Source organism: Gavia stellata, chromosome 20 (assembly GCF_030936135.1).
Source record: "Gavia stellata isolate bGavSte3 chromosome 20, bGavSte3.hap2, whole genome shotgun sequence".
In the NCBI taxonomy this organism is placed as follows: Eukaryota; Metazoa; Chordata; class Aves; order Gaviiformes; family Gaviidae; genus Gavia; species Gavia stellata.
Genome location: NC_082613.1, coordinates 1,068,733 through 1,082,618, shown reverse-complemented (window position 1 = coordinate 1,082,618; position 13,886 = coordinate 1,068,733). Strand labels below are relative to the sequence as shown.

The window sequence follows — 13,886 nt, the reverse complement described above, 5'->3', positions numbered from 1 at the left end:
AGGACAGGCAAAGAGCTTGGGCAAAGGCAAAAAAAAAGAATAGCGAAGCAGAGGTTTAAAATTCCATTAGAAAGAAGCAAGGTGCTGCTGCTGTGTGCTACACCCAGGGCCCCTCTGCTCCTCCTGGGGCCCAGCCTCACTGGGGCTGCTCTGAAATGGTTCTGCAAGTTCGTTGCCTCTTGCCAAGGAGCCAGAGCTCGTGGCTGGGCTGGGCGAGAGGAGGGTGCTGGGCAGCACGGGGGGCCAGGGGTGCCTGTGCTTCTCCGGGGAGGAACCATTGCTGCCTCCGCCGTGACTGTAAGGATTAGGTCTCAGCAGCTGGAGGCCGGGGCGGGCTCTTTATTCAGGGTTAAGAAGCATTAGGAAGGGATGATAAGAGTTAATCCCAGACAGGCATCTCTCAGGGCTCCGGAAATCACATCCTTCCAAATCCTCACTCCCGTCGGGGCAGGCAGGGGCAGGGCAGGAGCCCAGAGCGCACCGGGGCGAGCGAAGGCAGCCCAGAGTTTGCCAAAGGACCGGCTGAGGACTGCCGTGGGCTCCCGCCCCTCCTGCCACCGCTGCCGGGAGAACAAAGCCAGACGGCTGCTATCCAAGGGGAGAGCCTTTGCCCCATCCCACGCAGCTTTCACCGGAGTGCCAGGGAGTCACCAGGTACCACGGCACCTCCCCGCGTGCCCTGCTCGGCCCGAGGCTACTCCACTCTGCTCACTCGCTCCTAACTCAGCTGGAGCCTCAAGCCTTGCCTGCACCCTCCTTCTGCCTTCCCGCCCTGCAGCATCGGTCCTGTTTTCCCGTCCGCTTTTCCCACACATCCCCCAGCCCTTCGCTGCCTCCCGAGCTGCGGTAGGACCTGGCTGTGCCCCGGGTGCTGCCGTGGAGCCCCCAGCCACACCGTCCCCGTCCCCGAGGGCAGCCGCAGGCTGGGGAAGGAACAGCTCATACCAGCAATGAGATCAGCGCAGCGATAGGCGCCCGCTCCTGTTAATAATTAATAGCTGGTACAGATTCTCTTTTTTTTTAAGCGACACTCCTTCCCTCCACCAGTTCCACCTAGACCGTCCTTCCCAGTTCAGTTCAACAATCAACCGCCCGATGATGAGGCAAGCTGAGCAGCCGGGCAGAGGCCTCCCTCAGCTGCAGGAGAAGAGGGGCTTCCGGCGCAGCCCGGCGCGGCAGCGGGAGCAATGACTGGGCTTGGCGTGAGCTGCGGCAGCAGCCCCTGCCTCGCCCCCAGCAACCAGCTCAGCCGCACAGCACAGGATGCCGGGGAGCCCGCAGCGCGCTGCCCGGGCATGGGGCGGAGGCGATGGCTGGGTGGGCTCCCCGTGCCGCCACGGCCCCGGTGCAGCGTGCGGCCGCTTACCGTTACTGTGGTTGCCCGTCTGGAGGGAGGCAGGCGGCTGCAGGCTGCCCCCCAGGGACCCGTAGCCACGGTAGCTGTAGTTCAGGCTTCCATTGATGTAGACTGGGTCTTGGGAGTAAGATGAAGCTGGCAGTGAATAGGAGGAGTGGGTGATGGCTGTGGAGTCTCTGGAGTGCTGCTTGTCTAGAGCGATCGGTTCGTCCTGCATGGGGGAAACACAGACTTACTCCAGTGAGGAGCCTGGCTGTCCTCTGCGGCCGGCGGGAGGGACGGCGTGGGGAGTCCTGATCTCCCGCGGCTGCAGCGTGACCAGCACAAACCAGTGTCCCCATCCCCGCTGGCCTGAGTCTCAGGACGCACCACGGGGCCCTGTCCTGCAGCCCTCTGACTTTTAGAAAGGCTTTTAAAAATGCTTTGCCAAATGCCTCAGAAACTTCTCTTATTTTCCCCAAATGCACCTCCAGCCACGAGCACCGTACCTGGGAGGTCTGGTATATCTCCAGCCGCATCCTCTTGGCTGCTTTCCGCGTTTCGCTTTCACAGGCAGCGGCCAGGATGTTCTCCGCCATGGCCGAGGTCAGGTGCGGCGGCGTGGGCCTGGTCTGCAGAGACACAAGCAGAGAAGGCGCTCAGGGACCTGCCGCCCCGGGAGTGGTGGCGAGTGGCAGGGCGGTGGGGCAGCCGCTCACCATCTCCATCCCGTTCTTCTTCATGCGGCGGCAGGACTTGAGGTAGGTGCGGATGCGCTTGCGCGCCCGCTCCTGGAACTCGGGGAACTGCCGGCTGCAGGACTCGATGATGGCCTGGATCTTCTCCTTGGGCTGCTTGGAGATGGGAACCATCCGGTCCAGGTTCTCGTCCACGAAAAGGCGCACAAACATCTGCAAAGGAGAAGACAGACGGTGGGAACACCGAGACGGGAGGCGGGTGGGCTCGCCCTCCTCGCGGAGCCCTCCTTACATTGAATGCCTTTAGCCTCTCCGGGTCCATCCCCTCTGAGTCATTTATCTTATCGTTGTCTTCATGGTCATCGTGGTCATCATCATCTTCGTCGGCCGTGGGGGCCCTGCCGACAGTCAGGTCCTCAGGGCAGCCGCTGACTTCTGTCTTGATGGAGTCGTAGCTGCCGGAGCTGTACGGAGGGGACTGAGAGGAGACGGGGGTTACCGTGAGCAGCCCTCGCCTGCCCGCCCCTGCCCAGGGTCACAAGAAGCAGCCCTTTCTCCTTGGCTTGCTGCTTCTGGCCCCTTTCCTGATGTGCCCCTGCAACCCGGGGAGATGAACCCACGGCCGGGCTCCCCTGAGTGCCAGCTCCTGCCTGCTCGGGGCAGGGGGACATGGTGGCCTCAGGGAGCCTGCGATGGCCCGAAGCGCAGGCAACGTGGCTCTGGCTGGTGCGGGCCATGGCTCTGCCTGACCCTGCGGGAAACGCTGCCCGGACCCAGCGGGAACAGGCTCCTCCTTGCACGGTGGCAGCGGCACAGCCGGTCAGGGGTGAGACGAGCCCACTGCAGAGCCCCGGCTCTGGGACAAGTAGGGTGTGGGGGATGCCCCCGGCCCTCCCAAACCATCCCTCTCTCTCTCCCTCCCTCTGCCAACTGCTCACTCGGCGCTTGGGCTGACTTCTGCTGAGCAGCAGCAGGCCCGAGGCTGGAGCGCGGCCAGGCACAGCTGCTCTGCCGCAGCGGCAGCGGGCGAGTGCAGTGCTCGTCCGTCCTTCCCTCCCTACAAGGGAAAGGCTCCCAGCCCTGCTGCCCGCCCTGCGCTTTCCTGCTGCTGGGGCAGGAGCCGCACCCCTGCCTGGCCTCGGGCGCCTCATGTGCGGTTGTTCCCAGGGTGCCATGCCCCGTGCCCGGCTCTGGCCAGGGACACACGGCCGCCCCGGCTCGCCCAGCCCCAGCAGCAGCCTCCTGCAGCCCGGGCCGTACCTCTGCCGTGGTCTTCACCGCGTACTTGACCCTGCTGCGCAGCCCGTCGGCACTGCAGCTGTCCGACTGGTAGGAAGGGGTGACGTGGGCAGGCGTGAGCTTGTCGCAGAGGTTGATGGGCTGGTCGTCGGCGGAGGCGGTGAAGTCCATGGGGGCCGCGGTGCCATTCCCGTTCATTTCGGGGAAGGCGCTGTCGCCCTGCGTGCTGCTGGAGGTGGAGGGGTTCAGGGTGGAGGAGCCATTCCCGCTGCAGCTCTCTGACGAGGAGTCATCTGCAAGGAAGGATGCGCGGTCACCCCCATGGTGCCCTGCGACCGCATCCCCAAGGTGGGCAAGCTGCTCTGCCCCCCACGGCACCAACCTCCCCCAAGCCCTCCTGCGGGACCGCCGGCACGTGCAGCATGGATGTGCCACTGCTTTGGAAGCCCCTGCCTGGATGGGGCTGCTCTGGGCTCACTTGGCCGGTCAGTCGCCATGGGTGCCGCCAGGAGCCGGGCCGGCACAGCCATGCTTCGGGCCCTGGGATGCAGCAGCTGGAGGGACGGACACCAGTGCCCGTGGCTGCAAGGCCATTGCACGGCCCTGCTCCCTCATCCCTCAAAGCACACCGGACGCTGCCGTACCCTGCGCCCAGGCCACCTGTCCCTCCGGCAGGTGACGGTCCCCACGCCTCTGCCCAGGGCTTGAATAAGAACTTTGGAATTTGGTCCTCTTCCGTTTCTGTTTGCATTGCAGGGAGGAGAAAGGGGCATTGCCTCTCCCCACTGGGTCCCTAGCCTCCCGGCGCGGTCCTCCCGGACCCCTTTGGGGCTGGGTGTGGCAGGAGGCGACGAGCTCCAGCACCAGCAGCCTGGGGACATGCTGCTCCGCAGAGTGCTGGGGCGTGGGGACAGCACACGAGGACAGGCTCACTTGGGTGGGAAAACCCTCAGTTCGTGCCACCTGGAAGCAGCATTAGGAGCTCTGTTGACAGCGGGCATGCCGCCCGGCAAAGCTCCTCGGCATGCTGCTAGGGGAGGGGGTGGGAGCTGCACGGACATCCTTCCTGTCCTACTCAAAGCTCAAGTGAGCTCCTACACCCTACGTGGACACTCCTGCTTCCCTGTTTCCACTTGCCCCAGAGCCAGCCCCATGGCAGCTGCACGGGCACCCCTTTCCCCCACCACCCAAACGGGCAGAGCCCATGGCCCGGGGGCCCCGCCACAGCGGTGCCACGCACACCCAGAGCACAGCCCGGCTCCTGCTCGGTCTCGGTTACGTACACCCACAGGTCCTTGGCACCGTCCCCTGCCCGTGCATGGCTCCCACCATGTCGACCTCCTGCCTTGTGCTGCTCCGAAGAACAGCCCGGCCGTGGCAGAGAGCCCGGCCCTGCCTGCACCCAGCCCTGCCTGCACCCAGCCCTGCCTGCACCCAGCCCTGCCTGCAACCGGCCAAAGAGCCCGGCCCCAGGGCCAGGCCCGACATTTTCAAACTGCTCAGCCCGTTTTCCCTTCCCTCCCCCTCGCTGCAGTAAATCCTTTATTTCATTAGGTGCCTCCGCGAGAGGGAAAGGGCGAAGCACGTGGGGAGCCGCTTCCTGCGCGAGCGTGCGCCGGGCGGCGAACAAAGAAGCTGCCGGCAGCGACAAGCAGATGGCGGTCCCCGCACCCGGCCTGCGCCGCCGCAGGACAATGGGGTCGGGCTGCGGGATGACCCCAACACCGCACCGACGGCTCCCGGCACATGGGCACCAGGTCAAAAGGTGTGCGGGCGCGGGGCGGCTGGATGGTGCCCAGCCGCTGCCACCCACCCTCCTCCTCCTCCCCCCACCGGCACCCGCGGGAAACTTTAATGAGAGGCTCGGCGAGCGTTCCTGTGACCCTGCAGCAGCCCAGGACTTTGTATCCCTTAAAATAAACAGACTTGAGGACACTCAGGCATCCAAGCCGACCGTGGGGGCCGGCTGGGGGTGCCACCGCGTGTCCCCAGCCACCCTGCCACCGGCGCCAGCGCTCCTCGCTGCCAGCCTCACGCCTGCGCCAACGCTGCTCCTGGCCCCACGAGCCCCTAAATTAAAAGGTCCCCACTCGAGTTCCAAGCTCAGCAGAGCTCCCTCCCCCTCCTTTCCCTTCTGCTGATCCACTTATGCGTCTGAGCAATGACCAGAGCTGACCTAATCCCCAGGGTGGTGTTTATGTGCCGGGTGCTCCAGGCCGGTGGCAGGCATCACCCTCCCCGGCACGGGGCTGGCTCCAGGCAGAAGCCCTTGCTCCCAGCTGGGGCCGAGCGCTGGCTCTGCAGGGCTCCGGGGGAGCTCAGCAGCCAGCACTACACTGGGGCACCCTCCGAGCTGCCCCCCGGGACCGGCTCTGGTCTCCTGTCCCCATGCTGCAGCGGCGGGGCTCCGGCGGGCAGCTGCAGCCCGGACCATGGCAGCCGGGCATTTGCTGCTGGCGCAGCCCAGCCCGGAGAGGCAGGATGCCGGGGGCACTGCCACCTCCTGCTCCCACACCCCTCCTTGTCCCAGGGCGGGGGGGGCTGTGGCGCTCAGGCTCCCGCAGGTTTTGCTCTCCACCTCATGGGAGAGGCAGCCCGGCTTGCCCGGCTCAGCTCCTGTGCCAGCACGTGCTCCTCGGGGCTCTCTGCCCTGGCCGGGCTGCTGTGCCTCTGCCCCACGCACGCCTTGCTGGGGTGTGCAGCCAGAGCCACCACTGGGACTCTGTGCCCTCGGCGCGGGCGCAGGAGCAGTGCTGGCTCGGCCGCGGTCCTGTGCAGCAGCGTGCAGGTGGCTGGGGGTGCAGAGCCTCCCCGCCCGAGGGATGGCGGCCATCCCTCCCCCTGCTCCGCTCTCCGCGCCAGGCAAGACGGGGCTCCCAGAGGGAGGCTCCAGCCTCATCCAGCGATGCCTCTCGGAAGGATTAAGGAGAATTATTCCCATGCGCAGAGGCACGAGCCACACGGCAGGCCCCGCCGTCAGCCCGGGCACAGCCACAGCAACAGCACCGCGCCACAGGGCCAATCAGTGCCTGTCCCGCAGGCCAATCCTGCCGGCTCCTGGGGTGGCAGGCAGCCCCCCGGCACGGCTGCCCGCACAGGGCTGGGGCTGGGGGCCCTCCATGCCACAAAACCCCCCCGCCAGGCAAAGGGGACCAAGAGAGGAGTCACCTGGGAGAAGACTGTGCAGGTGCCCTGGGCATCCCCAAGCTGCCCTGGGCATCCCCGCATTGCCCTGAGCATCCCCGCATTGCCCTGGGCATCCCCGCATTGCCCTGAGCATCCCCGCATTGCCCTGGGCATCCCCGCATTGCTCTGAGCATCCCCGCATTGCCCTGAGCATCCCTAAGCTGCTCTGAGCATCCCCGAGCTGCCTTGAGCACCCCCAGTCCTCCCCGGGCAGCCTGCTCTGCCCTTGTCCGTCTAGCTCCAGCCTCCCCGCCGCCCCCAGCTCTGTCCCCCGTCCCTGCAGCTCCCGTCCCCGTCGGCAGTGCCGGTTCCACACCGGCTGCTCACGCCGGGCAGGATCCTGGGGGGGAGGTCTGGACCCCCCAACTTCTCAATGTCTCAGGTTTTCTTTTGTGTTGCACAAAACACACCCAGCAGCTGCAAATCAGGTTTCTACCCGACTCTGCTGCATTTACGAACCTTGGGTTTGCTACAGCCAAAAAATATTGAAAACAAAGAGGAAGATGTCTAGGAACCTGTCCAGGTGGAATAAGAAAATGAAATGGGAATCTAACGTAAGGGGCCAGCACCTACTAAAAGAGCAATTTTCTTTAAAACGAGGATGAACATAAGTAAATAACAAGGTCTGTAAACACGCTAGCTACAGATAATTTTCTTATTTTTACAGGTTATGCTCTCCCAGAACCTCTGCATATAAAGTGGTGGATTAATCTCAGTCTTGTGGGCAGAGAAATGGCCCCAAATTCAGATTGCCGAGGTCCTTGGGTCTGAACGGGAATGGCTTCAGCCAGCTTAAAAATGCGGATGGGCTTGGGAGGGAGCGCTGCGCTCTCCTGGTTGGTGCGGATGGGCCGGTGCCAAGGACGGGGCCGGTGCTGCTCCCCAGGCAGCTTCGCTGGGGCATCTCCAGCCCACGGCCAGCCCCGAGCAGCGGCTGGGGCACCCTGCAGCAAAGCAAGACCTGGAGGAGAGGGAGCAGGAGCCCTCCTGCCTTGGGTGCTGGGACCGGCTTTAGGCTCCTGCTCTGCCGACGGCAGCTGCGGCAGGACGCCGAGCAGCGGCGGGGCCGTGTTGGCCGTGCTCCCAGAGAGTCACCGTCTCGGTAAAACCCACCAAACTCCTGAGCTTGGAGAGGTTTTCTGCAGACTCCCAGCAAGTGCCCAAAACACACGCAACAAGCCGGGCTCCGGCAGCAGCGGGCGAGCAAGGCCAGGCTGCGCAGCCATGAATATATTCATTATCAACCAGCACGAGCCTGGTGAGCTCCCTGCTCGCGGCTGGAGCTTGGCTGTGCGAGGAGCCCCTCTAATGAGGATAATTGGGAGCCCCCCTGCTCCACCCCCGCGCCCTAATTGAAGCAGATGGAACTGTAAAAACAATGTCACTTCTAACCGGTTTGATCTTTCAGTTGGAAAACGGACTATTTCGTTCTCCTGTTTAATCCCCTCGAGCCGGGGCTCCGCGGGCTGGAGGCAGAGGAGATCCCGGCCCTGCGCGGGGCACACCGGTGAGGCGGGAGAGCCCAACGGAGGCCACCCGGCCCCATGGACCCCGGGTCGCTGCCCTGCTCGGCCCCACCGTGGAGGCCAGGCTGCGGCCGGAGGAGCGGCGGGGCCGGCGAGGAGGCCATGGGAAAGCTGCCTCGCGCCTGGGCTGCAGCCTCAGCCTCTCCCCGGCGGCGCCGAGCCTGGGAGAACGAGAAGCAAAATGGCTTCTTGGGCCGCGGTGCTGGGGGAGGAGGGGATCAGTCACTTATTAAATGAATTAATCAGGGCTCAGCGTTTTCATTTTGAAGAGGCTGCTGGATTATCCTTGATTTCTGTGGCGCTGGATTTGCGGAGATCAGGAGGGGAAGGGGCGATTTCCAACACCTGCTCCCCGGGAGATTTTACGGCGGGGAAGTGGTTGGGTTTAACGTCTCTGCCAGCGAAGGCCACCGCGCCGCTCTCCAAAGGCAGAGTTAAAATGAATGGGGCAAATTGTTCCTCCTCCTGTCACATCTCCAGAGCGGAGACAAAACCTCTTTTGACTCAGAAAACAATGAGCTTATGTAAGAGCCAGCGGCCCACGGAAACCTTGCCGCAGCCCCGCACCACGCGGTGGGCCAGGGGCTGCCCGGCCCTGCCCGCACCCCGCCGCAGCGGGAGCCCCCGGCCGGCACCGGGGTGGCACTCCCTCGGCCGTTGCCCGCCTGCCTGCGCGGCCTTGGGCGCTGCAGCCACCGCCAGGTCCCACCAGTGACCCTTGGTCCCCCGTGGACCACCATGGAGCTGTGAGCCGTGGTCCTGCCTGCTCTGCCTGCTCACGGCCGGCGGGGCGGCGGCAGAGGTTGCTGCTCCCACCTGAGACTCCCCATTGCTACCGGGAGGGGACTGCGCCGTTTCCACCCCGCCACGGCACCAGCACGGGCTGGAGCCGTACACCCAGCCTGAGAGCGGCTGTCAGGAGGGCGCAGAGCATCCCACCACCGCCTGCCCGGAACAACAGCCAGGAAGATGAAAAGTGCCATAAATTATTCACTCACAAAAGAGACGAGAAGGGGGAAGGAGGGGAGGAGGAAAGCCTGCGAGGAAGGGATACTTAATACAAATTAGAAAGACCGAGTGGGAACGGGGGCCCCGTGGGGGGCCACGGCTGGGCAGCAGTGCCGCACTCACTATGCGCAAGGCTCCCGCGCCCACGACCGGGCAGCGAGCGGCAGGAGAGGCCCTCTCTGTGCCGGCTGCTGCAGCCGCCCTGGCCCCGCACCGCTCATGCGGCCGGAGCACGAAGCCCATTTTCTCCAAGTCCTGCCTGGCTGATTGCCTCCGAGATGCATGACAGAAACAAGAAATGTTGCTGGGGGCCGCGGAGCGGTGGGGCTGGCCAGTGTCCCGTTAAGGCACTCTACTTCCTGTCTTCCTTCGTTAATGCAAACCTCATTATGTCCCACGTCCCAGGCAAAGTGTCCGCCCTCCGCCCTCCCTCCCCAGGTCCCTGCCTTCGACCAGAGCCCCCAGCAAGCCAGACATCTGGCACGGCTGGACACAATGCGCGTCCGCAGGCAAGCTCGGCCGGACAAGGCAGCGCTGTGCGGCCGGCTCCCCCTCCCTCGGCATGAAAGGTGCCCCCCGGTGCCGTCTCCCCCCGGCTCCGCTGCCCAGCCCGAGGGAGCAGCTCCCTCCGGCACTGGGACCTCACCGCTCCAGCCCCGCGATGGACATTTTCCCCTGCACCAAAGCTCGGCGGCTCCTGGTGCAGAAAGCAGCCTTGCCACAAGCGCGCTCTGTTGCTCGGTTTTCCCTCCTCCTCCTGACCCCCGTCCCTCCCACCGCTGCTTCTCTGGCCACCTCGCTGCTGCTCGAGGGGTGCTCGAGCCAGGAGCTGGCCTCGCCAGCGGTGGGGTAGGAGGTGGTGCAGACTAAGCCTCTCCTTGTGCCGCCGCTGCTGGCAGCCACCCGGATCCCACCGCAGGGAGGGGACACGCCGCGGCCCTGCACTGCCCCGGCACTGCCTCTCCCCACGCCAAACAAACGGGTTTGGTGGCTTTGGGCAGAGCTGGTGCCTCCAGCCCAGACCTGCCGCCAGAGAGACCCTGCTGCTCGCCCCCAGTCCTTTGGCCAGGACAGAGGGGGGACCGTCCCCAAGCCAGCGGGCTCCGCACCCCTCCCAGGCAAGGGACACGCTGCGGGGCTCACCCTGCTGTCGCCGCTCACCCCTTCAGCTGGGGTGCTCAATTTGGGGAGGAAGGTGGCGGCACAGGCGGCGCTGGCTGCCCGGTAGCCTGGTGATCCTCTCTGCTCTGGACCAAGGAAGAGCCCCTCAAAACTCTGCTCCGTGCACCAGCAGGACAAACCGACTGACTCGGCAGAGCGCACACCAGTCGGGACAGAGCTGCGAGCCGAGTTCAGTGCAACAGGCTGGTGAAGCCACCACGGCCCCGCCAGCGTCCGTGCTGCACTTCTCAGCCTTGCAGCAGGAAAGGACAGCTCTTCAAAAGACACCGAAAAGAGGGTGTTATCGCTGGCAAGGGCCTTTGCTTGGGAGGAGCAGACGTGCCCCTGGAAGAGGTGATGGGGAACGGAGCCATCAGCCCAGACAGCTCAGGCAGAGCAGGGCTTGATGACTTCTGCAACCGGGACAGCACAGCACGGGGACACCCAAGGGAGAGAGAAAATATATGCCTATGAAAACTAAGGTAAGGTCACACCTAGCTGTTGTAAGGCCTGGATGCTGGTCCAAGTCTTGTTTAGGCTCTGAGCTGGGGCTTCTGGGAGGGTGAAATCCAACACTGGTGCAAGAAGCCCTGAAAACAGTGAGGATTTTGCAGCCTGGGAAAAGCAAGGGTCTCGGGGCTCACAGACCACCTCTTGCAATGGCCACCCATCAGACGGCTGTCCGTGCATCTGCTGGGCCTGTCCTGCGGCTGGCAAAGGTGCATTGGTGTTCACATGGAACAGGGATGGGGCCGGCCAAGGAAAGCCCTGGCAGCGGAGGGGAACCAGGAACCGCGTGACACCCGACGTCGCCCGCGGTAAGTGACCCTGCTACGGCAAAGTGAGGAGGGAGCCGTCGCCCCGCAGTCAGGTACCAGCTGCCGGGGAGGTGCAGGTGTGGAGCGGGGCGTCACGGCTGCCCTGGGGCCGGAGCCTGGCGTGAGGCTGGTGAGTGGGGTCCTGCAGGCAGGGGCTGAGCTCACTGCAGACACGGGCCTGGCTTCTGGTCTGCGTTTGACAAGAGGGCTGCTCTCCTCCCCAGAAAGCGCTCTGCTAGGTCGGTGGTTTGGGGAACCTGGTGATGGGCAGCACACCGCGGGCATCTCGCCAAATAACGGCAGTGTGACCCAGAGCGGCGGGACGCATGCCATACCAGAAGAGAGACAGCTGTGCTGGGGACGGCTAGGTGCTCGCCCTGCCAGCCCCAGGGCAGGGTGTCCAGAGGAGCGAGGTGCCCTCTAACCCCTGCCTGCATGTCCTTGAGGTCCCTCCTTGGAGCGCTCCGGAGGGATGTCCCCAACACCCGGGAGCCTTCCCGGCCCATTGCCTCGAGGGATGCCCCAAAGGAACACGTGCCTTCGCAGCTAAGTAGGTTAAGAAAGTCCTTTCTCCAAGGTCTGGATTAGCCACTGCTGCTCCAGGCACCACGGGCTCAGCGGGGACACTGCCAGTCAAAGGAGAACTGCACGCAGGGACCTCAGCTGGAAGGGGATCTGTCCCAACGTGGTGCCATGAAACAACACCCTGACACCTGTGCAGGGAAAGCAGATCTTACACCCAGGAGCTTTCCCTGCTCTTCAGAAGGATTGGGCAGGCTGGGCCGAGGCGCAGCAACCCCTGCCCGCGGGCTGAGCGCTGCTCCTGGGCGGTGAAGCAGCATGTATGGCCAGGGACAAGGCAAGACACATCCTATTAGCAGGCAAGATGGAGGCGTCTTCTGCATTAGTTCAAGCACTTTGCCATGTAACACACACAGAGGTTCAGGGTCTGCCTACTTTCTTTGCAAGGGCATTGCTCTCGCTGCCAGGTCACAGCGTCCCCGTGACGAGAGACCCCGCTCAGACCCATGCACCAGACTGAACCGGGAGGTTCCGCGATGCTGCACTCGCCTGTGGACGCAGACAGGCTCCGAAGATGGACAGACCCCAGCTGAAGCTACTGCGGCAAGACAGGGCCAGGCGCCGGGACCTGCGCTCAACTGGGAGCAGGCATGGGACGCCTTCAGGGACAGCGATGGGCACAAGGGACAGTGAGGCAGCATGGCTTTCAGGGTCACTTTGCTCCGACCGCGTGCTGATTCCCACAGACGCGTCCCTCCAGGATGTCCTGAACAATAGCTCCGCTTCAGCAGCAAAGGGTTCGTGTTGATCTTGGTGTCGCTTTGGGTAGCCGACGGCTTCCTGCGGGCACGTACACTGTGAGCAACATCCGACGGGGAAGGGATGTTGCAGGGAGCTTCACGTTTTCCATGCTGAGGCCCGCAGGATGAGTAACAAAGGAAAATGGAAGGAGCGAGTGTGTGCGTATCGGCGTCGCTGCTCAGAGCTGGCCAGTGCATCCTGCGTCCCGCCACGCGCCCGCCAACCCAGCGGGAACCCCGGCTCTGCTGCCGATGCTCTCCCAATGGTGCCTTCACTGTCCCTTACCCACCGAAGTCATTAGGTCTAATTTGTTCTCCCTGCCGTTCCAAGAGCTGACGCTGGTTGCAGCATGGCTATACTGGGCCAAGGTTTCTGGGCACGGAGACAAAAGAAGGTGTTGGCTTTCGTCCTAGCTGCTCTTTAGCTCTCTGAAGATTGAGCAGATACCTGTGTATCAAAGCATGGGACGATGGCTCTCTGCTCTCCCGCCTCTCTGGATTTCATACTACTCTGCTCATATGCCATAGGAGAGCACTCGCTCCTCCCAGGCCTCTGAAAGACCTGGAGCTGGTGCTTTGGTACTTTAAACAAGACTTTTTTTAACAAGCTTGTCAGACGATACTGCTCTCCTACTAGGCAACTCTTCATTAAAACTTTTATACTTTAGGAAGCCTTTCTCAGAAGACACACTCCAAGCGTCCCACCCGTTGGATGGCAGCAGGCGGCAGCAATTTAGTAACTCAAAAGGATTTCCAGAGGGAGGAGAGTATTGAGTCCTGAACAAGCTCCCGACCAAAGGAGGCGGCGTGCGATCAGACCCTTCTGCAGTGCCAGATGCTCGGAGCAGAGCCTGGCCCAGCTGCAGGGGAGGCGTGGGGCTCACTGCGGCACTGGCTGCGTCTCCCACAGCTGGTGGAAGAAGGCTGGGGCTCTGTGGGGCTGCTGCGGAGCACGGTGGACAGCTGAGCACAGGAGACGCAGATAAACACCCAGTTTTGGCATGAAGTACTTCGAGCAGAGCCCTTGAGCTGCCCTGGCGCGGGCGCTCTGCGTGGGGCATCTTGGCCAGCTGGGCTCTGAGGAGCGCGCAGTTCACACGAGCTGGTTACTGACATTTAGATGATTTCCTTGGGAAAGTCTTGCATGTGCACAGCCTTAGCAAGCCAGTGTGAACCCGGTAAAACACATCTGCTTCCAAAAAAAAAGGGTTTTCATGGGTCAAGAGAAGAGGAAATCGAAGAGTGTTTGACACTTTGATTCACGCACATTCCCTTCCCAGCGCCAGTGATTTGCCTTTCCTCTCACGACATGCTCCTTCTCTGTGCCGTGCTCCTCTCCTCTAACCGCCCGCTGCTCCCCTGGGTCGCCGGGGCCACTCCATCATCCTTCTTCCCTTCTCAGCCTCGTGCGTGCTTCAATCCTGGGTGGGAGCGTTGGTTTGGCAGAGGGACTGACACGAGGCCTTTCACCCCAGCGGCAGGCATTAGCCTGTATTTTAGAGCTCCAATACAGGACACGGATATTCACCACAGTGACAAAACCTCTCTTCAGTCCCATAAAATGCCCCCTGAAGTATGACAGTGTGACGGAA

The 13,886-nt window shown here is 63.3% G+C and overlaps 1 protein-coding gene across 1 annotated transcript in view; it reads right to left on the bottom strand.

Annotated features, from left to right (window-relative positions):
- NOL4L (nucleolar protein 4 like) overlaps positions 1 to 13,886 on the bottom strand; it is a 61,697-nt gene that overhangs the window by 2,276 nt on the left and 45,535 nt on the right. Inside the window, exons 6-10 of the mRNA XM_059827133.1 lie at positions 3,295 to 3,566; positions 2,327 to 2,512; positions 2,056 to 2,247; positions 1,846 to 1,968; positions 1,367 to 1,568 (exon numbers count right to left, since the gene is read on the bottom strand). Of these exons, the coding sequence (XP_059683116.1) occupies positions 1,367 to 1,568; positions 1,846 to 1,968; positions 2,056 to 2,247; positions 2,327 to 2,512; positions 3,295 to 3,566 (975 nt within the window). The remainder of the gene's footprint in view (positions 1 to 1,366; positions 1,569 to 1,845; positions 1,969 to 2,055; positions 2,248 to 2,326; positions 2,513 to 3,294; positions 3,567 to 13,886) is intronic.